At 37.9% G+C, this 25,175-nt stretch overlaps 1 protein-coding gene across 1 annotated transcript in view; it reads left to right on the top strand.

Moving 5' to 3' along the window:
- Positions 1 to 24,958, top strand: part of LOC124775115 (coiled-coil domain-containing protein 174) — a 55,997-nt gene extending 31,039 nt beyond the window's left edge. The window contains exons 5-8 of the mRNA XM_047249950.1: positions 159 to 398; positions 8,914 to 9,033; positions 21,680 to 21,820; positions 23,037 to 24,958. Of these exons, the coding sequence (XP_047105906.1) occupies positions 159 to 398; positions 8,914 to 9,033; positions 21,680 to 21,820; positions 23,037 to 23,476 (941 nt within the window). The 3' untranslated portion in view covers positions 23,477 to 24,958. The remainder of the gene's footprint in view (positions 1 to 158; positions 399 to 8,913; positions 9,034 to 21,679; positions 21,821 to 23,036) is intronic.
- Positions 24,959 to 25,175: the final 217 nt, after the last annotated feature.

The raw sequence follows: 25,175 nt of genomic DNA, 5'->3' as shown, positions 1-25,175 counted from the left end.
GTTGGATTCACTCGTATTTTGTTACCAAGATAACTAACTGCTTTTCCATCACCATGTATGCACGTATTACAACAACGTATTTTCTCCTCATTGAAGTTCTGCTACAAATCTTCTGGCAAATGTGAGTAAATATTGAGTAACTCTACTCTGTTCTGCAGAGGCCAGAGCACACGGTGTCGGATACTACGCATTCTCAACTGACGAAAGGGCACGTGCGACACAGCAGGCAGCACTGGAGCGCCTGAGGCAAGAGACTAAGGCATTGCAGCAAGTTGCCAAGCAGAAGGCCACACAGGCACTGACACAGAGTGCAGCACGTGTGGATGCTGCTAAGAAGAGGATGCTGAAGTTGCTGCAGGCTGCTGTTGGAGGAGAACAACAGAATGGTACAGCAGCAGGTAATTTGGAATATTTAACCCCCAAAAGGAGATTCAAACTGTATTTACTGCGGTGTTTTAGATTAATAAATGTCCAAATTCCTGTTTATTTTTTTTGTGTGTGTGTGTGTGTGTGTGTGTGTGTGTGTGTGTGTGTGCTGCACGTTTTGATGTGCTGTATACATTTTTTGCTGAGTACGGGATTGAAGTAAATGGTTTCTGCACCAGCACATGTAATGAAGATTTTACTGCATTCATATTATTTTTCTCACACATATAAATTACTGTGACAGAAATTTATACCACCAGGAATGCTTGCCATTTTGTTTTGATGTGCCAGGCCTATTCATGTTCCTGTAACAGGTTGCCAGGTTTTGCAAACTGCTTTCTTTCTCTTAGGTAAAAATCGAGTGATAATTAATGCCACCACACTTTTTTTTAAATCCTGAGTTAATTTTACTATTTCGTTCGTAACATAGCGTTTCCTAGCTGTGCCAGTTGGCTCAGACAGTTGCTTTTGTGAAGACCAACACTGGATTCCAGAGGACAGGGCTATTCTCCAACCGGTAGCTCAGTGGTTCATAACGTCCATGTAATTGCCTCCTGACGCATAAAATGAAAATTTCTGATTGGTAAAAGCAAAATGGGTTAGATGAAGATTTAGTGGTCATTTTAAATTGTTAAAAATAATCTTTGTTACCAAAATTTCATTAGGCTCTAAACTTTAGTGCATCATCATCATGAACTATTTTATATCTACTGCAGGATACAAGCCTTCCCTAGATATTTCCACACATTGCGATCATTAGTGACACAAGTCATTGTTGCTCCAGCGTATCTGGTAGTGTCATCTGCCTACCATAAATAATTTTGTCTTCTCAGTATTTTCTCATTTCTCGGAATCCAGAGAAGAACTTACTTTGGCCGCCTACCATCCATATTCCTGGTCACTGTCCAGCCCACTTACACTTCCTTTCACCATTATCGTAGTTATGTGTCCCATTCTAATCTGTTCTGTAATCCATTTGTGCATTTTCCTGACTCTCCCAGTAATTTTGAACATGCATTTCTCCGTTAGTGGAGGAACTGTACTCAAATTTTGAATGATCTTCACTTTGAAAGATCATGTCCCACTGTCATGACTCAAAACCATTAATAAGAACTATTCATTAATGTTCAGTTTCATACACATTCATCATCATCATCATCATCATCATAATCACCATCACCATCATCTTGAACAGTTCCCAGCCCCAAATTGAGTCTGTAACATAAGCCCGTAATTTTCCCATTACGGTTCAGTCCTCACCTCTTTTCTTCAACACACTCCTCCATATCTTTCAGACGTCTTCTTGGTAGTTATCTTTTCATCTCCATTTCATTTATCTTCCTGGGAATCCTCTTGTTTTCTGTGTAGTTAAGTGCCCATACCATCTTAGCTTTGATGTTTCTATCCTACTCTACAAGGGTTCTTCTTTCAGTTTCCCTTACCCTTTCATTCTTCTTCCTACCTCTTCTTGTTACTTCTATCCTACTTCTGAGGAACTTCATTTAACATTCATGCATTCATATACATTAAAAGATTCATTTTGAAAGTTTAATCAGTTTACCAACAGCACTGAAGATCAGCTTTACTATTCTTTTTTTTAAATTTATTTTACTGTCTGTCTGGCAATAGTAATCAATTGCCATCAGTAACAAAATAGTAATCAATTGCCATCAGTAACAAAATCTAATAGTAACTGTTTTTCCAGATTTGGATGACTAGCCTGGGTTCTAAGACCAGTTTCCATAGCTGAATGAATATTTTCAATTAGTGAATGTTGATCCTTGGAGAATCAACACACTATATTTTTGTAGAACAGAATTAGCCTTGATTTAGCAACCACTCTGTATTTAGTAGATATTATTATTGGAAGAACTCTTAAGAATATCAATTTAATTCACCATGACTTACAGGCATAAAAGTATACTTTCGGTTACAATAACACTGAAAATAAAAATAAAGAACTGAACAAACTTGGTATAACATCTTTGATGTTCAGTGGAGGACACCAAACCAAATATAAAAAAAAGGATGGTTATAAATTAGCAGAACCAAACACTCCATTGACTCACTGTACTTCGGTTTACTGAAAAACATAGAAAACATGTGAGTTTCAGTTTTTCAGACATTAATGAAGTGTTATAATTTATTTGTCATTTCAAAAATAGGAGTGTTAATTTTTTCCAGTTAATGTTTAATTAGTTACTGGATTTTGTCTGATCTCATTCAGGGGTAATGGTTTCACAAAGGTTGGGAACCACTGCTATGGATAATGGTCTGGTTCCCCTTTACTCCTACTAAATAGTGATGGGAGCTGACAGTATTGTTTTCAAAGGCAAGTGATTTCAACAGGATGGCCAATATTTCAGGAAATAAGGTTTAACAGCCGTAGCAGGAAGCAGCGATTTTCTTAGCTCTGTTTGTGGAAACAGGAAACGGCCAGTGGAAATATTTGAATTCTGTTCTTGGGTCTGACTGGCCTAAGGCCCGAATATTGTTATAATTTCCTGGAGCAGTTTTGAAGCTCATGGAATCAGAAGTCCACTGGCAACCAATGTGGGGTTCATGAAATTGAGGTTGCGTTGCGGAGTGTGTTTCTGAAGTTGGTAGTTAGCAATCACTGAAGTTGTTTTCCCAGAGCAACGGCTTTGAGAGTCGCAAGTGTGTTCCCATGTGCAGGTGTGGGACACAACCAGTGTTCCTGTTTAGTGAGCGTACACATACTTTGTTGGAAGAGGCTGCATAGTGGAGTGTGAAGCCGTTAGCCAACTGGAAGCATCATTTAACAAATGAGGTGGCCTTGGTGAGGTTTATTAGAAGGTAACAAATTCCATTTCATTCCATTAGAAATTTTAAGTATAGAGTTCTTGTGTGTGTACTCATCCTTTTTGACTTTAGATTGTTGCTGTGTTTTGTTTATGGGGGAAATTACTGATGATGAGAGAAAGGAGAAAAAAAAACTGTTTGAGATGGCACTGTGGCTCTTTGTGGTGCATGTTTTGAAGGTAGTTGGATTGCTACAGGGCAAGTATTAGTGGTATATGAGTAATGGCAATTTTAACCCTGTCCGAAGAGATTTCAGGATTGTAGCCGGTCGTCATAAATATCACTCCGCAATATTTCTACTGGACACCTGCCATTCGTCTTCAAGTGAGCCACTGAAGACTGATGAAGACATTTTCTGCTCCATTCTATGTAGCGTGCTGAGAGTATTTCCGCGCATGCGTCAGAGTCACAGTGACAGAAGGACCACATCACCTGGCAAGAGGGCCCTTGCTGGTGGAACTGTGAAGATCAGCTGTATTCAGCATTGCCAATCGCCACAGCCATCGGAGTATTCTGACGTCTTCATTTAGAGAATATCTTGGAGATGACAGGATTCCAAGCATTATCCAGCTGGTAGCCGCTGTCATGATTCATTAGATTTTCCACGATGCATATTTGAACAGATTCTTTTATAATGGAGTTCCAAAAAAATGTTACTGTAGTGAAAATTAATGTTTTGTCATACTCCAGTGAGTGTCCATTGGAGATACAAAGGACCGCAATTGCAGGCTTTCTCTGTTGCAAAAGGTGAGTGTAATGTTTATGTTCGGTGCAGTGTTCTTCCACTGTGCATGTTGTTTGTTCTGTATAGGACTGGCAAGGTATTTTGTAAAGTACACCATCCACAATAACAAATCATCCTTTGCTGATCCCAGCAAGTCTGAAATCTTGGATGCAGGACGGAAAATCACTTTCATCACCATCTAAGATTTCTAACCTGCTGGGATCAGTGAAGGATAGTTTGTTATTGTGGATGGTGGAAATTTACAAAATACCTTGCCAGTGTGGTATAGCTTATATAGGACAAAGAACATACACAGTGGAAGAACGCTGCACAGAACATAAACATTCCACTCACCTTTTGCAACCCAGAAAGTCTGCAGTTGCAGAACATTGTACGGCCAATGGACATTCAGTAACTATGACAAAACATTAATTTTGGTCACAACAACATCTTATTAGGACTCCATTATGAAAGAATCCATTGAAATAAACATTGTGGAAAATCTAATGAACTATGACAGTGGCTACCAGCTGGATAATGCGTGGAATTCCATCATCTCTAAGATTTGCTCCAGACAAAGATGCCAGAATACTCCAATTGCTGCAGTGAGCAACAGTATCAATGACAGCTGATCTTCGCAGTTCCACCAGCAAGGGCTCTGCCACCACGTGGTGTGGTCCATATGTCACCATAACTCTGATGCATGCATGGCATTATTGTCAGTGCACTATATAGGACTTGCCTGAAGATGACTGGCAGGTGTCCAATCGAAATATCATGGACTCAAGATTATGATGACTGGCTGAAATCCTGAAACCTCTTCAAACATATAATTCACCAGGAAATTTTAAATTTTACAATTTTAACCTATCTCGTCGGTTAAAGTGAGACTGGCCACCCTTATTTAGGCTGATAGAATTTGTATGGCAGTGCATGGAATTAAACTGGGTCCATCAGTAAATGTTCCCGATCAGATCGGTGGATAAGAACGTCACATACGTCTGACATGCTTCACATTGCTGAGGGGGGTAAATTGATTGTGACCACAGATGAGAGCATGGTTTTGCATGATGCCACAGAATGGGAAGTAATGTTTCACTCTGTAATACTGAGAAAATTGTTGGTAAAAACAGTTACATTATTAGTCCAGAAAATGTATGTGTTGCTTTGGATGTGCTTTAAAGTATATGAGGGAGGTTCACTTCATGCTGTATTGCACCATTAACAAATATTCCAAGACCAAAATCCATAACTGGGAATTGTCAAATACTAACATTAATATACAGTGTCGCAGTTCCTCATACAACTGTTAGAAGTTTTATAATAGAAACAATTGTCTTTTAAAATTGTTAAAGGAATACAAATTCTTTGGCTCTGACAAAATAATTTTTGTTAACTAAAACAACTGCACAAAGTCAAGATGAAACAAATTTAGTGTATGTTTATTCATAAGTATGTTATGAGAATGGGAAACTGACTTCAGAAAGAGTACATGTGTATCCCAAAACTTGAATATTATTTTCTTCTTCTTCAGCACAATTTTAAATGTAGTTGGTAAGCAGACCAAGCCATCCTTCTTTTATTCACCAAGCCAACCTTTTTATATTCATTTTGATTGTCAAATTAGAATTTCTGTGCATTAAAATAAATGCATTAGGAGTGTTTAGATGATTTATAATAAAATGAGTGGATTATGTTTGTAGGAAAATATTGAAACAGAAAATGCAAGACTCTTTTGCTGCAAAATATCCATACAAAACAGATCAGTGATTAAATTGCAGCATGTGCTTTTTGCACTATTTAGAACACCCACAAAATAACAAAATGATTTTAATAAATTTTAGAAACTGGATACTTTCTTAAAATGAATGCTTTGCCTCCCCTTCATGTCTCCAAAATAACACTGAATGAGCGCATAAGCAGTTGAAATACAATCTCCGTAATTTTCACATTGTGCCAAAAATGACAGTACCAACAGTGATCTGTAAGTGCTTCAGGCTTATCCAAGTCAATATATTAGCAGAAAAAATAGGAAAAAAATGACCTTTGTGAGCAGATGGAGGTGAAAGAAACCATTTTGCTGTGAAACACTATATCATATTGTGTGTCAAAAGTGAAGGATATATTCTCCACTAGATGAATTCCAAGATGACTCCTGCTGCTAATAGGTCATGGTCAGCACCTTCCTCCCCTTTTCTTACCCATGATTGAAACTTATAAAATGATGTAAATTCTTATACTGTATTATTATTATTATTATTATTATTATTATTATTATTTCTTTCTTGTCTCAGACGTTATGTCTGGTTAAAAATGGAAGGTGACGCGGACCTTGATCAAGCGTGACTTCCTTTTAACTGTACGGTATATGTTACATTGCATTTAGGAACTTTCGGGTAATTGAACAAGTGTCAATAATTACAGATTTCTGTAGTTTTATATATATAAGTTTGGATGTAGCTGCATTGCATTGATGTACTGGTGGATATTGTGTGGTATGACTCCTGTAGTTGAGAGTATAATTGGTATAATGTCAACTTTATCCTGATGCCACATGTCCTTGACTTCCTCAGCCAGTTGGATGTATTTTTCAATTTTTTCTCCTGTTTTATTATGTATATTTGTTGTATTGGGTATGGATATTTCGATTAGTTGTGTTAATTTCTTCTTTTTATTGGTGAGTATGATGTCAGGTTTGTTATGTGGTGTTGTTTTATCTGTTATAATGGTTCTGTTCCAGTATAATTCGTATTCATCGTTCTCCAGTACATTTTGTGGTGCATACTTGTATGTGGGAACATGTTGTTTTATAAGTTTATGTTGTAAGGCAAGCTGTTGATGTATTATTTTTGCTACATTGTCATGTCTTCTGGGGTATTCTGTATTTGCTAGTATTGTACATCCACTTGTGATGTGATCTACTGTTTCTATTTGTTGTTTGCAAAGTCTGCATTTATCTGTTGTGGTATTGGGATCTTTAATAATATGCTTGCTGTAATATCTGGTGTTTATTGTTTGATCCTGTATTGCAATCATGAATCCTTCCATCTCACTGTATATATTGCCTTTTCTTAGCCGTGTGTTGGATGCGTCTTGATCAATGTGTGGCTGTGTTAGATGATACGGGTGCTTGCCATGTAGTGTTTTCTTTCTCCAATTTACTTTCTTCGTATCTGTTGATGTTATGTGATCTAAAGGGTTGTAGAAGTGGTTATGAAATTGCAGTGGTGTAGCCGATGTATTTATATGAGTGATTGCTTTGTGTATTTTGCTAGTTTCTGCTCGTTCTATAAAGAATTTTCTTAAATTGTCTACCTGTCCATAATGTAGGTTTTTTATGTCGATAAATCCCCTTCTTCCTTCCTTTCTGCTTAATGTGAATCTTTCAGTTGCTGAATGTATGTGATGTATTCTATATTTGTGGCATTGTAATCGTGTAAGTGTATAGAGTGCTTCTAGGTCTGTGTTACTCCATTTCACTACTCCAAATGAGTAGGTCAATATTGGTATAGCATAAGTATTTATAGCTTTTGTCTTGTTTCTTGCTGTCAATTCTGTTTTCAGTATTTTTGTTAGTCTTTGTCTATATTTTTCTTTTAGTTCTTCTTTAATATTTGTATTATCTATTCCTATTTTTTGTCTGTATCCTAGATATTTATAGGCATCTGTTTTTTCCATCGCTTCTATGCAGTCGCTGTGGTTATCCAATATGTAATCTTCTTGTTTAGTGTGTTTTCTCTTGACTATGCTATTTTTCTTACATTTGTCTATTCCAAAAGCCATATTTATATCATTGCTGAATACTTCTGTTATCTTTAGTAATTGGTTGAGTTGTTGATTTGTTGCTGCCAGTAGTTTTAGATCATCCATGTATAGCAGATGTGTGATTTTGTTTGGGTATGTTCCATTATTATTATTATTATTATTATTATTATTATTATCATCATCATCCTATCATGTTGTAGTTCCATACTTTGTATTGTTTTATTTTCTTTCAGTAGGGGGTGTGTGTGTGTGTGTGTGTGTGTGTGTGTGTGTGTGTTTTTGGAATATTACATGCATTGTGTTTCTGCCATATGTATCCAGTTGGATAAAATTAAATAAATAGCAAATAGGAATCTGGACAGTGATGTGCCCATGCTTGAGCACCAATGTAATTCTGCAGAGTTAGTTTTCTGCTTGATACCATGTAAGAGTACATCTTCTTTTGCCGTTATGCTGTGCTTGGTAATTCATATCTAAACATGTTAGATTATTTGTTACCACATCTAAACACACATTGTGAAGATTGTTGGTGGTATCTTTGCCCTTCTCAGTTTTAACATATGTGTAAAATATTTCCTGATAGTGTTTTTTTGTGTTGGATCAAACATATTACAAATTGAGACATTCATTTTCTCTTTTGGGAGAAAAATGGGTGAAAAAAGAGCAGAAACCAGAAGGATGAATCATTTAGAACTTGCAGCTGTTTCATAAAGAAGATATCTGTAAACAGACTTCAACACCAGACTGTTTTGCATTCTGATATTTTTTTCTATCTTGAATTTAATCCCTCTCAGCCAGCCTGGTGCCATTAACCATGGAATGTTAAGCACTAATCTTCCAACCATTCTTCATTCTTTCCTTCCACTCTTGTATTCTCATGAACTCTCCCTGTTTTAATGTTCTCAAGGCTCTAGATTCATCTTTAAAGGCTTTATGCTTCTGTTTGAGATGCTGCTATCAGTGAGTCTCCCTTTACATTGTTTTATTATTACTTAAACTTAATGAATATTGTGACACTTATAAATCTGCTAGTAGTTGACAGCAATATTTAGAAAAAGTCTAATGTTTAGCTTCTGAGTTGAAGAGTAGAGTTCCAAAGTGTCTGTTTAAATGTAAGAATATCTTTCTCATTTGTTGTACATTACATAACAGATACGGTTTTCACTTACAACCAGTGTCGGAGATAGCTTCATCCATCCTCACTCCTGTCCAGGCTGCAATGGAAGCTACTCAGAAGGATGTCTTAGCACGAAGAACAGAACAGTTAGAAAACAGGGAAAAGGAGGAGGAAACTGGTAAGCTATGCGTGCAGCATTCACGTTCATATTAGAATAAGTAAGAATTGTTTAATACTTTTGAATTCAAGTTATTGTGTTTCATTCCATTTTTATGCTCTCTCATGTCAGCACATTATGTCTCTCTTTACGTATTTCAAATATTTTGTGTGGTCAGATATTTGAGCCATTAATTTCCATGCATGTGTGAATATATTGGATTGTCAGTATACCTCCTTGATGAAAAACTGGAGTAGGCACACTTAAGAAATCCGCTGGTCACAGAATTGTGAAAGTATTACTTTTCTCTGACAATTCATAAATGAGCAGTGGAGAGCAAACCTGCCTGTTATTACATACAGTCTTATGCTGATAAGAAAATAATGCCAACATGAAACGACAATCAAATATGTAATACTACTGGGAACAAACTGATTAAAAAAGGATTTGCTTCTCAAAAATCAATTTCTGTATTTTGTTGAAGGTTTATATTCGTGAAAGGGACATTATGGGGCTGCTCTGCCCTCTTAAGATATTCTGCATACTTATAGGACTTGTAGGTCACTGTTCAAACATCAGTTTGCTAAAGCAGTACAGTGCTATTCTCAAAGGTACTTGACTTAGTGTCATCCTGCATGGTTTCAGACTGTTTTTCCATTGTAATTCAACATTTCCTCTTTGATTGTTGCTAGTCACCATACTGGATAGTCTAAAGAAGGATTGGACCTATACCACGATGAATCCAAAAATGTAAACAACATTAAAGACACTAAACAGATTTCAGTTTGACAAGTTGCAATGTGCACTTTTGCCTTTTCTTGAAAGAAAAACATTCTGATTCTGTACTAGTCTATGAAATCAGCTTCATTCCTTTTTATCCATGTACTGATGACACAATGCGTCAGTAAGTCTGACATATTTTCCAGCAGTTTGATCCCTTTGTCGGATGTATCTTACGGGTTTGCATGAAATGTGTTGTTCCACTGATCGAGGAAGTGTGATGTTTGACTAACCACTTAGTTCTTTGTGCTGAAACTTGCTTTACCCATATTCAATTTGAAATTGCATTGTTGAAAGGCAGTGAGTAAGAAAAAAGTATAGCAAATGGTACTCCAGAGTTCAGCTGGATAATATGTAGCTGAAAGCAAATAAAATAAATATGTTAAAAGTTGCATACAGCAGCTATGAAAATATCTAATTTAATAAGATAGTCTAAATGTCAGCACTGATCGAGGCAGGGCAGTGAGTAAGATGCCAGGCTCATATAAAGGGGATACAGCTTTCAAATCCCCGTCAGCTTTCAAATCCCCATCAGCTTTCAAATCCCCATCTGGTCATTCCTATTTTGATTTCCTGTAGTTGCTGTAAATCACTTAAAGGCAATATCAAAATGACACAGGTTGTTTCCCGCCCAATCTGTTTCCACTTTGTGCTTATGCCTCATCTTTAATGACCTCATAATCAATGATTAGATGTTAAATAATAAGCTTCCTATCTGTGTACTGGTAGAAATGGTAGCGCATAAATTCAGAAACACTGAAAATTAATTATACATTGTCTAATTATTGACTTTCCTTCTTGTGGATTGTCCCTTTCACCATAAATAGTAAAAGTACCATGCATAGCTAAAAGATATGTAAGTTATATCAGTGCTTTATGTCTTACATAGAGGAGCACTTTCACTCCTTTTTATCACTTTGGGTTACATATATGTACATTATTTTGAACGTTTCTCTGGTTTTCAGCCAGATGTCATGTCCAGGTGATATTTCACCAACCTGACTTGTTGTCACCATCTTTATAAAGCCTCCCTCCTGCTTTCAGCCTTGGGCTGGCAGTGACTGAGCTTGACTATGCTGACAAGGTGTTGGGTGAAGTGTGTGGTTGGGAGATGAGCCACAATCCTCAGTCTCTGTGCTGCAGTTGCCAGGTTTGCAATGCTGCTGTTGCTGAGTAAGCATATCCCTGTGGTGTTGTCTTAGCTGTTCCATTGCTGTGATGTGAGCAGATCTTTTCACAGGCTGCTGTAGTGCTTTGAGCATGAGCACGCTCAAGACTGGCTCTGAAGCCTCACGTGGTTGGATACCGTTATCCTCATTAAAAGTTCATCATATAGCTGGATCTCTACAGGTATTGTTAAGGCATTGTCCCAGAACTGTTGACAAGGTGCATTCATAATTCATGATATGTCCTTTAGAGATGTTCTGTGCCAGCTGACTTTGTTGGTAGTTCTTTATTTATGTGACCCTTACGCTCCACACATTTTTCCTGTACCATTCACATAGTCTGGCCTGTGTACATTATCCCACACTGGCATGGAATGTGGTAGATTCCGGGTTTCCAGAATTCCAGAATTGTAAGCTGTTCTTAACAGACCCCAACAAGGTTTCTGTCTTGGGTTATAGGTGAAACACACACTTGAAATTATATTTCTGGAGCACTGCTCCATTTCACTGAAATGTTCCTGATCTAATTGATAGACCCCCACAGCAACAGGTTTTTGTTCTTCATCTGCAAGTTGTGTCCTAGACATGCTGGAGCTGATAGTTGCTGTTACAGCTCTTATGGGAAATTGTGCTACAACTCCTCTGCTAAACTATCTTGGTCAGAGATTTTGCAAGCCTTGTGCACTACTGAGCATAGGACACATTTTGGTTATGAAAAAGTGTGACAGCTGGAAGCATGCAAGTGGACAAAGATTTTGGTGGCTGAGAAGTGCAGGGCTGGGATTTTAGCAGCAGATGGGACTGAACTGAATAGAATTTATTGAAGAATTCATTTGCAACAGTAATGTTGGAAGCTACAGTGGAGATTCCATCATGGCTGCAGGACCATAGCTAGGAAGGTGACCTCAGCTGCCACCAGTCACCTAATAATGAACTACAACACCTTCCTATAGTTGAGATCAGTATAAGAATGAGGGCTCACTTAAAACATTAGTACCCTTCAAATATGACAGACAACACAACAAGATTAGAGGCTTTGTATCAAAGATATTTTGAAAAGGTTTTACTTTTGAAATTCCATAAATCAGGGTGTATATGACCCAGGACAACTGGGAGATCTGGGAAAAATTGGGAGAAAACCGAGAAAAATCTGGGAATTTTTGAGAACCCCAGGAAGTTTTCATTGTTTTAGTTTTCAGTTAAATTTTTGTGATTCTGACTGGTAAGAACCAACACTTTAAGAAAGGACACTATTGTATCCCGCTTCTGCAGAATAATACTGCAGTAACAAAACATGAACGAGAGGGGGAAGGGGAAAAAAAACAACAACAACAACGAAAATAAAACTTAAGTCGCAAAGGAAATGTGCAATATACAACAACAAAACACAGTGCTCATACAAGCGTCTGCCAACAGCAAAGTGTGTCAAAGGCTTTGGGAAGACTATACAATCCTTTCTAACAACAAATTGCCTCTGATAAGCGTGACATGACAACTGTTTACATTAGATTCGTTTGAGCAGTTGCGGGTGGGCTCTTGCGCATGGCCAGTTGAGTCACACATGAGTGGTACTAGATTGTGGTAGTACCTTCTCCCGCTTCTGGCTAAAGATGTGTGGCTGGGCGCCATTATCTTATATTGCCCCGGTTCGGAAATATTGTAGAACCGGGGCTGTTGCACAGAGCAGTCTGAGTTGTAGTGAGGAGGTGAGTAGTCTCCACGTGACCTGTGTTTACGTTTAGTTATTTTGCCGTTTCCTCTTCATTAATTGTTCTTACATTAAATGAAAACAAAATAGATTTCTGTAGCCAGGAACTATCAAATGTATCAAAATATGTTTGCATAATTACGGAAGGCTAAAATATCTTATTAGTTTCAGGTTTTATTTCCACCTTTCTGACAGTCCAGCATTAATCGCATTGTAGAACAAGCTATTTTTGTCAGTTTGCTAAAGAGATTTGGCTTTTATTAATCTTTTGCACCGAGGCAGTCAATTTATTTGAAACGAACTGTTTAATTTCAAACTGTTGGTCAGTTTCAACTGTTCGCTGCATTTCAAGTACATGTTTTCCATCTTCTAGCTCATATGGCATTATGCCATTATAAAGAACCAAACATGAGATAACACAGTACTGGCACTCAAGAAAATTTACATCCGAATCTGGATATACGAATGTGCACTTTAAGCCGAATTGTGCATTTTAGTATGGCTCACGAAATTCTGATGCTCTTGAAGTATCCTTGTCTTGTTTCTTTTATGACATAATGCAAGATCTTTTAATGTTTTACCATGTACGAACATGCAGGCTTTTTGCATCATCGTAGCTGCGCAAGCGCAGTGATGCCTGTTATCTGACACTCTCTGGCAACTGCTGAAACGAACCAATTTCTAACAGGCCACGGGAAAATATTGCGAATGGTGGTCTGAAAAGCGTTACTTTCAAAGTAAATTTCCTTTTATGCAAGATGAACTATGTACGAGAATGTACGATGAATTTCTTAATCACAGAGGGTTTGACTCTCATTTAAAAATCAAGCCTTTGAGGACGACCATCTAGAAGAATTTCAAGCGCAGAAGATCAGACATTTACGTCGTTATTAAAAATTTTACTGGCACATTTCTGTGATGTATCTTAAAGTGTAACACGCGCAAAAAAGATCAACATTATATGTGGAAGCTTAGCTTCTCTTGCAGCTTATTAATCTTAGAGACCAATATTATATGCGAAAGCTTTGTTTTTCTTGTGGCAACACTATGTATATTAATTTAAACCATTAACTTTTCTTATTTGTGTGCTCATGCTACTTAAGAGTGATTTTGCTAATGGCTGACTACATCATGTCATCAGCTGGCGAGATCACGTGACATGAGCTATGACTGGTTTACAAAAGCACATAGCAATCTCAATTTCAGTGCTTCAGATAGTAACATGTGGTGTTTATTGGAATTCGAATTTATACCTTCGTAACACGAAAATATGCAGCGTACTTGTTGCTGCACATCAAAGATCTTCCCAAAACGTGTTTTTTTCCCCCTACTTTCGTTTTCTAAAGTGCCAGGAAATTCTATGTTGGTGTATAAAACCATAAACATTCGTCAGTGTATAAAACCATAAACATTCAAAGGATTGATAAGTTTTACAGTGCCGAGGAAAAGTATACTGTCTCTTAACACTGAAAAAGTGTATTTTCACCCGGGAGAAAGTGTATTTTCAACCGGGAAATCCGGGAAAAATCCAGGAATTTTTTTTCCTTGTCCATGTATACACCCTGTAAATGCAATATGAAAGTATTTACATAGTCTTTTAAAAAAAACTCTCTGTAATTGACAGAGTCTCATTTAATTGAAAATGTAGAACTGACTCCAAATTCTGCCATTCGTTGAAAAGTTAACTTTAATCACATAACAATGAAAACGCATTTTAAATGATCAGTATCAACAGTTTACTTTTCTTTAACAGGTTTCCACCGTAAAATATCCAAAACAAGTAAGTTTCAACTACATTCAATTTATTCTTGTCTGCGAGAACTACCCTAGCATAACAATTTACACTACATTTAACAAACCATAACATTTTACACCGCGAATAAAAACTAATGTAACTCTGATCACTAATCACCATAGGACAACACAATACAGAACTATGAGTGCACCACCTTAATGGTAGACTATTAAGCACTATGCTTTCTGCATGCAAAAACATCAGCCCACTAGTTATTTCTCATGCAGCAGAACATAAATACTTTACACACCCTAAGATAGATAGATTTTGAAACAGGCCAGCTTAGCAGCACTAGATATGCACTGCTAACATTTAAGCTAGATAACTAGGGAGCATTATGGACCACATCTAACTTAGAATTACTTGTACTTTTAATTAACTCTCACTGGCAGTGAATATCAAAAGGCCACGCCAATGCTGCCTTATCACAAATTACCAAATCATCGGTTCCTTGCACACATTGAGTGTGGCAAACTGTCAATACATTTTCTTGTATATTTCACCAGGATACAAAAGATTGGAATAAAGCTGAAATAATCCTAATATGTAAGAAAGGTAGTACTAAAGATATAAACTATTGCCCTATTAGCTTCCTGTCTATACTGTACAAGGTTTTTATTGGAATCCTGACTATCAGATTGAGCACTACACTCATCCTGGCCCAACCCATTGAATAAGCTGGGTTACGTGCAGTGTTTAGCACAATTGATTGTACCCTTACAATGAGTGAAAGAATTAGTAGAACTGATGAGTAACATCTACCTCTTTGCCTTGCCCTCATAGTTTTTGAAAAGCCAATTGATTCAGTCACCCACCTGTGTTTGAGGCCTTAACAGAACAAACAATAGAGTAGGCCTATACTAAAACATTATACAACATATACAAAACCTCCAGTGTTTGTGAATGTAGTTGATGAAACCAATGAATTTCCTATTGAAAAGGTTGCGAAACAAGGTAACTGTATCTCCAAAACTATTTTTAACAGTCCTTTAAAAAACAATGTCTAAATTGGATTAGAAAACAAAGGGAATCCAAATTCTGCAAAAGAGATTAAATATCCTGAGGTTCAGCACTGATGCTGTTCAATTTGCAAATAGTATAGCAGAACTTCAAATATTGGTTTGTAAACTTGCATTAGCCTGCTCTGAACTTGGCCTAAAAATGCAGTATAATAAAACTAAGCTCATGATGAGTGAATGGACACCAGAGGGAAGTATGCAGCTGCAAAGGATCACAGAATATGTCTGTTTGAGTCAGCTGCTAAATATGAAAGAAGATATAAAACTAGAAATATTTCGACATATTAATTTAGGCTGGAAACTGCCCACAGGAAGACAGGAAGAAACCAGTTGATATCAGATATAACAAAGTCAGTGACATAATGGAAAGAATGAATATCTTGAAAAGGCAATGGGCTGGTCATGTCCCATGAAGAAAAGGTGGCAGGTGGTCAAAACAAGTACTAGACTGGAGCCCACTTTACCAAAAAAGACAGAGACTTAAGAAATAGAGCCAGATTGAATTAGCAATGTAAAGTTCAAGATCAGCAGAAATGGAAGAAGCTGCAAGGATCCTATGTTGAACACAAACTCAGAAGCCACACCACAAAGTGTTCAAACTGGTTGATGATGAAGATGATAATGTGATGACATAAGGCTTGTAATACTTTCACAGGCTCAATCCTCCACTATTATCTCACGTATGGTACCAGAAAAACAAGTCCAAGCAAGAATTGCAAATATGGTCTTGCTCAATCAACACACGTGTATAAATGTGTAATTATGGGAGTGTAAAATGTCCCCATAGGACACTTACAGCTGTGAGCACATATAGGGAGAGAATTAATAGCACATGGCTTGCTATTAACACCAAGTCAGACAAACAGAATAACAGCAACACCATGTGACACTGCTTCAACAACTGACATGGGCCGCACTTCCATGCAAGTACGTGACGTCAGACACACACAACACTGACCTTGTTCCGTAGCTGTTGAAGGTCCACATAACCCACCATAGGAAGCCCACAGTTAATTTGCAGCATCTGCTGTCTAGAAGCTTCCACAAAATTTCAGTCCTGAGTGCTGCGCAAACAGTAGTACTGTTTTTTCAGTATATTTTCCCTAACACTTGCCAAAACAGTGAAGTCAAGGAGTTCACAGTGACAACACTGGACAAAATTCAGATGGCAGAGCACTCACAATTTCGCCAACCAGTTTGTGCGTGTGTGTGTGTGTGTGTGTGTGTGTGTGTGGTGATGATGACGCTGAATAGAAACAATAGCAGACCCAAGGTACAACACAAAACCAATCAACTCAACATAAATGAAACAACAGTCTTCATTCAGTAACCAGGTATCCCATCTTTTGTAATATCCTCCTATCAAAACTGATAATTCAAACAAATTATGTGGAAACCAAGGTGCAAGAACTGGAGCTCTACAATTTGGCCATGGACATCGAGTACTAACACTTTGCCCTATTATGTCCGAGCCACACCTCACTACACTACAGAGAAGACTCACTTGCACTAAGTCACAGGGCCAATAGACAGCTTCTCACCTCAGCTGTGTGCCACACATCTGCCACAGAGGAAGCCCCCTTTGACAGCCTAGAAGCTAATTGCCAATCAGTACCCCCAAGAGTTGCAGCTACCAAGCAGGCACATGAATTAAAATCACTAAGAATGACGGATATCCAGCACACAAGTACAAATCTGTATGTGTTGGTTCACAGTAACTGCTGAGGAGTTGGTTATTTTGTTATGTCTCAGTCGTGAATATGACATTTGGTGTAGTGATTTCTGATGTTGCTAACGGTCTTGTAGGTCATGTTGCCCATGCAGTCAGATTTTGAACATATCATGTACATATTAGAAGAAATGTCAGGACTTGCAGACCACTGGCTCTAGCGCTTCTTCTTCAAGTGCCTCCATCAATTTGTGGGCCACCACTGGTAATAGCAGACAGCCTTCAACACTCTGCTAGCTTGATTGTAATAATTCCCATCAAACAGAACGTAGGTAGGACACGAGCACAAATTCAAAAAGTTTTATTAATGATGGCTCAAAGTTTATATATAAGATTTAAGAGGTACGCTAATGAAGAGGGAAACCACATCAAAGCTCAATTTGATATTTTCATGCCCTAGTCAGTTATTCTGAAGTGTATGAATGTGTGATGGACATATCTGAAAGAACAGACACCATGCATTCATATAATGATGAACAATTAAGCTACCTTCTTCAGTGCAGATGCACAAGTACGTCCAACCTCCTGTGGGAATCTCAGAGTACTGAGTATGGAGGAAATGGACAGGGACTGTGGATAGGTGACATTCGGTGGGAATGTGTGTCGGCTATGAAGTGTGCCGAGATAGTCTGTGGAGTTGCAGTAACACTGTGTCCCAGATGGCACAGTGGTTAATACGCCTACCTAGTAAGCAGGAAATCCTAGGTTTGAATCCCGCTCCGGCACACATTTTCACTCATCACTACTGATTCTAAGTAATATCCCAATGCAGCTGACATCAGTAATGCTTTCCCATTCCTTTCCTTGCCCCCCCCCCCCCCGCCCCCCCCCCCCCCCCCCCCCGCCCCTCCACCTTCAATTTACATATAATATTCTGAAGTAGCTGGATGAATTGCACTGAATTCCATATTTGGTACTAGCATTTGCTTTAATGGTGCTGAATATTGCTGTCAGGTATTTTTCTACTTCATATGTTTGTTGTGCCAGTGTGACTTACAATAGCACAGAGTGAGGTTCCTTCTTTATGGATTTTAGATAGTCTGTTAAATGTACATCTACATACATACTGCCAGTGCACCATCATATTCTGCAAGCTGCTGTATGGTGCATTGCGGAGGGTACCTTGTGTCACTACTAGTCAACTTCATATGCCGGTTCTCTAAATTTTTTTCATTAGTGTTTTGTGAAATTCCTCCAGGAATTCCCATTTGAGATCATGAACTATCTCCATGATACTCAATTATTGAGGGGACCTATCAGTAACAGATCTAGCACCCCGTCTCTGAATTGCTTCAATGTCTTCCTTTAACCTGATCTGGTTGGAATCCCATACACTTGAGCAATGCTCAAGAATGGTGCACCAGTGTTCTATACATAATATCCTTTACAGATAAACTGCACTATCCTAAAACTCTCCCAGTAAACCAAAGTTGACCATTCGCCCCCTCCTAGTACTGTATTTATATCCTAATTCCTTTTACTATCACTCTGCAACATTACTCCCAGACATTTAATTGATGTGACCATGACAAGAAGCACCCTGGTAATACTGTATTCAGGTATTATGTCATTGTTGATCCTGGTCATCTGCATTAATTTACATTTTTCTACATTTACAGCAAGCTGCCATTCATCACACACATGTCTAGGAGGCACAACTGCTTGTGGACCAAGTCTTTTTACCATCTTATCTCGGAAAGTCTTGTGCAGAAGGTTGTTGGTCTTCTTCTTCAATTTGCATCTACTGTAGGTGTTGCACTCTAATAGGCCATACATTTTATGCTTATACAGGGTGTTACAAAAAGGTACGGCCAAACTTTCAGGAAACATTCCTCACACACTAAGAAAGAAAATATGTTATGTGGACATGTGTCCGGAAATGCTTACTTTCCATGTTAGAGCTCATTTTATTACTTCTCTTCAAATCACAATAATCATGGAATGGAAACACACAGCAACAGAACGTACCCGCGTGACTTCGAACACTTTGTTACAGGAAATGTTCAAAATGTCCTCCGTTAGCAAGGATACATGCACCCACCCTCCGTCGCATGGAATCCCTCATGCGCTGATGCAGCCCTGGAGAATGGCCTATTGTATCACAGGCATCCACAATACGAGCACGAAGAGTCTCTACATTTGGCACCGGGGTTGCGTAGACAAGAGCTTTCAAATGCCCCCATAAATGAAAGTCAAGAGGGTTGAGGTCAAGAGAGCATGGATGCCATGGAATTGGTCCGCCTCTACCAATCCGTCGGTCACCGAATCTGTTGTTGAGAAGCGTACGAACGCTTCGACTGAAATGTGCAGGAGCTCCATCGTGCATGAACCACATGTTGTGTCGTACTTGTAAAGGCACATGTTCTAGCAGCACAGGTAGAGTATCCCATATGAAATCATGATAATGTGCTCCATTGAGTGTAGGTGGACGAAATTAAAATGAGCTCTAACATGGAAATTAAGCGTTTCTGGACACATGTCCCCTTAACATCTTTTCTTTATTTGTGCGTGAGGAATGTTTCCTGAAAGTTTGGCCATACCTTTTTGTAACACCCTGTATACTTGAAGCAGTAGCGGGAGTGTAGGATTTCCTTTATCTGCTGGGAGGATTTATGTCTTTCAGAATCTTGTTGAAGGCATTTAAGAATTTTTCTTTCTTCTCTAGAGAACATTGCCTTCGGGGGAATGGTCCTTAAAGTGTACACATGTTTCTTGCTGTATTTCCTTCACTGCATCTGATTGGAGGGCAAGAGCAACTTGTTCCAGCACTAATAAAATTTGCCTTTTGTTGTGTTGCCAGATTCACTGCAAAGTTTAGTCCCTTTCCTAATACAGTTAATTTAACAGTGTCAATTTTTTTCTCTCTCTACAGTTGATAAAAGTTATCAATGTTCTTTACATGTTGGTTTAGTCACAAGACATTCTTATTTTGTGGCTATCTGCATGTTGCCAGTTGCCGTGGTATGTTAGCTTGAGATCAACAGACTGGATCTATAGTCTTCCACATGTGAAGAGAGAATTGTTGATTACATCTGCAGGTGAAACAGGCCAACACATTCTGGGATTGCATCCTGAAATAATCTGAAGAGACCCAGCTATGCAATAAACTTATAAATGACAGTGGTTTCCAACTAAGTAAGGCATGGCATCCAGTCTTGACTGTGGTCAAAGCGCAATGGCACTCTGTGGAAAGATTCATTTGGGCACAGCAATTGAACAGCTAAGACCACACTACATAGACACATATCCTATTCATCAGCAATGTCCTGACCCTGGTGGTGGCAGCATAGAGACTGATGAACACAACTCATGTCCCGACTGCACCTTTTCCCTGCCACCTCACCAACAGAGCCACTGCCTGGCAGTACTACTACCCTGTGACTGACAGCAAGAGGGTGGGGATACAATGGCCCAATGGAAAATAGTTATCAAGATGTCCCAAGAATGATAACAGGTCTACTTGCTAAAGTATCACACCAACTGGATGATAACTGCAGGCTGAATATAAGAGAAGGATTCAGAATTATTATGATTGGGGAAAATTTAAAATCAAACATATTTATATTATCATTCATTTTAATATACTGCTTTTCACTACATATGTTTTGCATTTTTCAATTCTGTTTTCTTTTTCTCTCTAGAGATGTGAAATCAACTTAAATGGTTACTTTCTGAAAGATTGAAACAGCATTATAGACCATGACTGAAACCTATAGCTTGTTTTTTCATGTGCCACTTGCACAAGTCTCGAAGGCTGACACGTAGTTGCAGTCTACAAGTACAAATTCCCCCACCTTTTTGATTTCCACACAGGCTCTTAGGACTATGGCGCCTTAAACAGAAGGGCCCAGCCACAGCTCAAACTTGATTCCGGAATGATTTGGTAATAATTACTTCTCAGTTGCTGTAGCCATGTGATATTGGATATAAGGTAGTTGGAGATAATTTTATGGTGAAATCTGTAGACAGTGTGAAAATTGCTGGTAGGACTTAGACACAATTTAAATATCTCAACAATAGATGTTTAGATTTAATTCACAGCACCAAACACTTAGCTTACTCTGCCAGTGTGTTGAAAACCATAGTGATAGACAAATAAAAGGTGTAAAATTACAAAAACATCACACATTCATAAATATTATGTCACGTTTAGTTCATTAAGGCAATATTATGTGTAACCAAAAGTACATGTACCCTGCCCCCACGTCACAGAGGTGTTTACTGCAGAAATGATAAGAATAGGCAAAAATTATATGAGCTTGATTTCTATTTACTATGAAGCACATAGTGAGGAATGTTTTCCATTTCTGTTTATCAAATGTGATTTACTAATAGTGTACTAATAAATGCCTTCCTCTCCATTATACCAGAATATCTGAGAAGATTAGCTGACAGTAATAAATGACTTACAGATCTATAACATCCTTTTGGAAACATTATGATTCACAGCACTCTCCTTTGTTGTTTCAGAAGGTGCTGTCATAGGACCAACATATGTGAGGACCGAGCAGGAGGAGGAGGAGGAGGAGGATGATTCGATAAGGAGGTCTCATATCCGTCCCTGGGATGAAGGAAAAGAGGGTATTGCTTCTAAATATCATAACGGATTTGGTAAGTAATTAATGTCTTTGTTATGAGTAAGGGATTTTGGATATTTTAAGTTAGGTAAGGTGACAGAAATATGCGTAGTTTGAGGGCCAGTGTACTTATTGCATGTATTGCATAATACAGGCACTTTATCTGTGGCTGTGCATTTTTACTGACAATTCAGTATTGGTCATACCAGTATAAAATACAGTACCAGACCTACAGGTCTGTTGGTAATTCATGATCGTCTCAAACTGGTCACTCTTCCTGTGGTTACATAAGATTTTCCAGTGCTATAGCTGAAGAATTTGTGTCATCAGGGCACATACAGTAAATTTTACAAATGGACTGCTTGCGTAGGTAAGAATCATAGGGTAAGGAGGGAGACATAGTTAGGATATCATGTGACTGTGCCATATGTTTAATACAGAGCTTGAAAGCCTGGTCAAAGATTATTCTGAGAGACATGTAAATTATCCTTGGTATTATTGACCTCATTTGAGGGCTTGACTTGAGAAAGCCATATCTTTGTAATATCATCTGTAACAACGTACTGGAAATGGTTGTATAGTTTGCTTTTCTGTCTGGACATCTCTAAATACCTGGTCTTGATCAGGGCCACAGCATATACCAGAGACAATATTTTTTGACAGTCATAGAAATGGGGATTATGAAAATATTTTTCCAAACTTGTACTGTTCTCTGTTTCTTGATCTCACTTTTCAGATATCACATCATTTCATAAGATGTTCCGCAAGAAGGAGCATCCAGTATCTTATTATGCTTTCTTTACATGTTAATGTATGATTCAGAATAAGGCAGTCCTACTTTTTTACAGTTGACATACAAAGTCTATGGGCGTCTTCCTTGATTCTACAAATCGACCAATGAAAAAGAATTGTGACTCCCAAAACCTTCCAGTTAAACAATCATTCATGCTGATATCACAGATGTTTCTGGATTCTGTGTGTGCATCAGATTTAATTGTAAATTTCTGTTCAATAGTAAGATAATGGCAGTTCAATGTAATTGCAGAAATGCAGTGGAAAACTTCCCCACCCTTCCCTTCCAAGTTTTGTTGTTGTTCTTGTGAACCACCTTTCACCACATGTTTAAACACATCTGACAATTTGCATTTGTAGTAAGTTGTTTCCTAGAAAGAAAACGTTGTTTGTGGTAAAATTGTAGTAAGCATTATTTCCTTCATGCTGCTTTTCTAATTGTATTATTACTATTACAGTGCGATCTGCAGAAAAGGAAGTTATGTCACAAGAAAAGTGGATAGAAAAGAAGAGGGAGGAACGACAGCAGGAATTTTCTCCACTACAAGAGCCGGACAAGCCAGGTGTTAATCTTGTTGAGGAATCACTTCCAGCTGCATCAAAAAATACTCTGTTCTTCTCCTCGAGGAAAAAAGTGTTCTCAAATCCAACTCCTTCTCATAACAAGTTAATCAACAAATTTCAGAACAGTGATGCTGCTGAAGTAGGTTCTCATGCTGTTTCGTATCCTCCCCCCATAAGTGAAACTGGACATCATCCTACATTAAATACAGATCCATATGCTGGTATGTCTCCAGCTGAAATTTCTGAAGCAGTGGAAGCAGGTCTGAAGTACCTCAGGCAGAAAGCAGAGGAGAAACAAACAAAGCCAGAGAAGGGTCTTATGAGCATTGTTTAAATATGAAAGCTGTCTTGGCTAGTAATAACTGACTACATTTCTCATTGATAAAAACATTCTTGATAAGTTATTGCCTGGTACAAGTCATATTTTCCTAGAAAATGGCACCATTGTCCAAACAGATATTCAGATCCCATCATTGACGTAAAGTATTGTGTCGTTAGATGTTTTTAAGTACAGAAGTAGATGGAAGCTGTGAGCCTTAGATTCTTGCTGTGTGACAAATGGTTGAACATTTGCATGGAATTTTCCAAGGAGCCTCTATGATGACTTCCATGTGTGCCCAAGTGCTATCAGGAAACAGGATGATTCCACTTCTCATTATTTCCTTCCTTTTATTTTGTAAGGCCCATCAAAGGCATTGCCAAATTTGACAGCAAACTTCAGTTTATACACGCCTTGCCTGTCAGGAAACAAAAGATTGTATGCTTGTCTTCGTTGAAATTGACTTTTTGGGTTTATTAGCATTCATGGAAAGCATGTATTTCTACCATTGCATTGTTTGTTGCCTAATTTGAAACCTTTATGTTATTGCTTAACACAACTTGACCAAGAAATGTATTCATTTTACTTAATACTGTTAGAAGAAGTCAAGTGAGGGGCCCATTTATTGCTCATTTTCTTTATCAAATAAAATTCCAGTTGCCTGGTGCAAACTCAGTTTCTTCTTTTCTCATGGTAGTGTCAGAGGTGCATGAATAAATGTCTGACATCAAAAAGGAATACACACAATTCACGCAGTGTGAGTTGTTGATTTGTATACTCAGCTTCCTTTATTCTTCACAAAAGCTCCTTTGAGACCACAGACATTTTACTTTTCCCATGGTTATCATCTATATTTCCTTTGACTCTCATGAACTGTCAGCACAAATTCAAAACAGTATGTCAGTACATAATATTTCTGTGAACATATATAATTGAAGACATGTACAGAAAAATGTAAAAGCTTAGAGATAAGTGTTGCCATCCATTGTTGGGTATGGGAACTATCAAAATTGACATTGGTCTCTCTCCTAAGTGATATCGAGGGTTGAGACCAATGTCAGTTTTGATAGTTCTCATACCTAGCAACAGATGGCAGCACTTATCTCTAAGTGTTTACATTTGAGGATTAGAATATTTTTCTGTGCATGTTTTCAGTTTATCTATGAAGATTCACACAAGACTTATCACTTTATGCAAAGAAATCAGTTGACACTTCATATGTTCAGCCTTAAGTGTTACCATTGAGGAATTCTTTTGGGCCAGTAAACTATGTATCTGTATTTTACAACAACCTTCACACACTTTACTTTACAACAACCTTCACACACTGATATTCTGAAAGTCAGATGAGATGTAGTGGTGCTGTGGCCAAATGACAGACACAGCTGTCTGTATCTAATGTAGATTTGTACATTGTTAATAAAAGAAAAAAACTAATTTTATTTCTTACAGAAAATTGAATATTAAAAAAAAAATAAAAAAATAAAAAGCTGAAAATGATGATTTTCCTTAAGTTCCTCCAGTGGTTCCTTGAACAGCACATGTGTGTGTGTGTGTGTGTGTGTGTGTGTGTGTGTGTGTGCATGCCAGTTCTGAGCCTTAAGTGCCATTGAATGTTATATTCATCAAGTGTAATAACTGGCAAATGAGCAGCACAATAGTAACCAGAGATATTTGATTTATTTTTGTGTTACAATTATAATTGTCCCAACCT

Source organism: Schistocerca piceifrons, chromosome 2, assembly GCF_021461385.2.
Source record: "Schistocerca piceifrons isolate TAMUIC-IGC-003096 chromosome 2, iqSchPice1.1, whole genome shotgun sequence".
NCBI lineage: Eukaryota > Metazoa > Arthropoda > Insecta > Orthoptera > Acrididae > Schistocerca > Schistocerca piceifrons.
The sequence above is the reverse complement of the archived record's forward strand: the minus strand, read 5'-3'. Positions and strand labels throughout refer to the sequence as shown.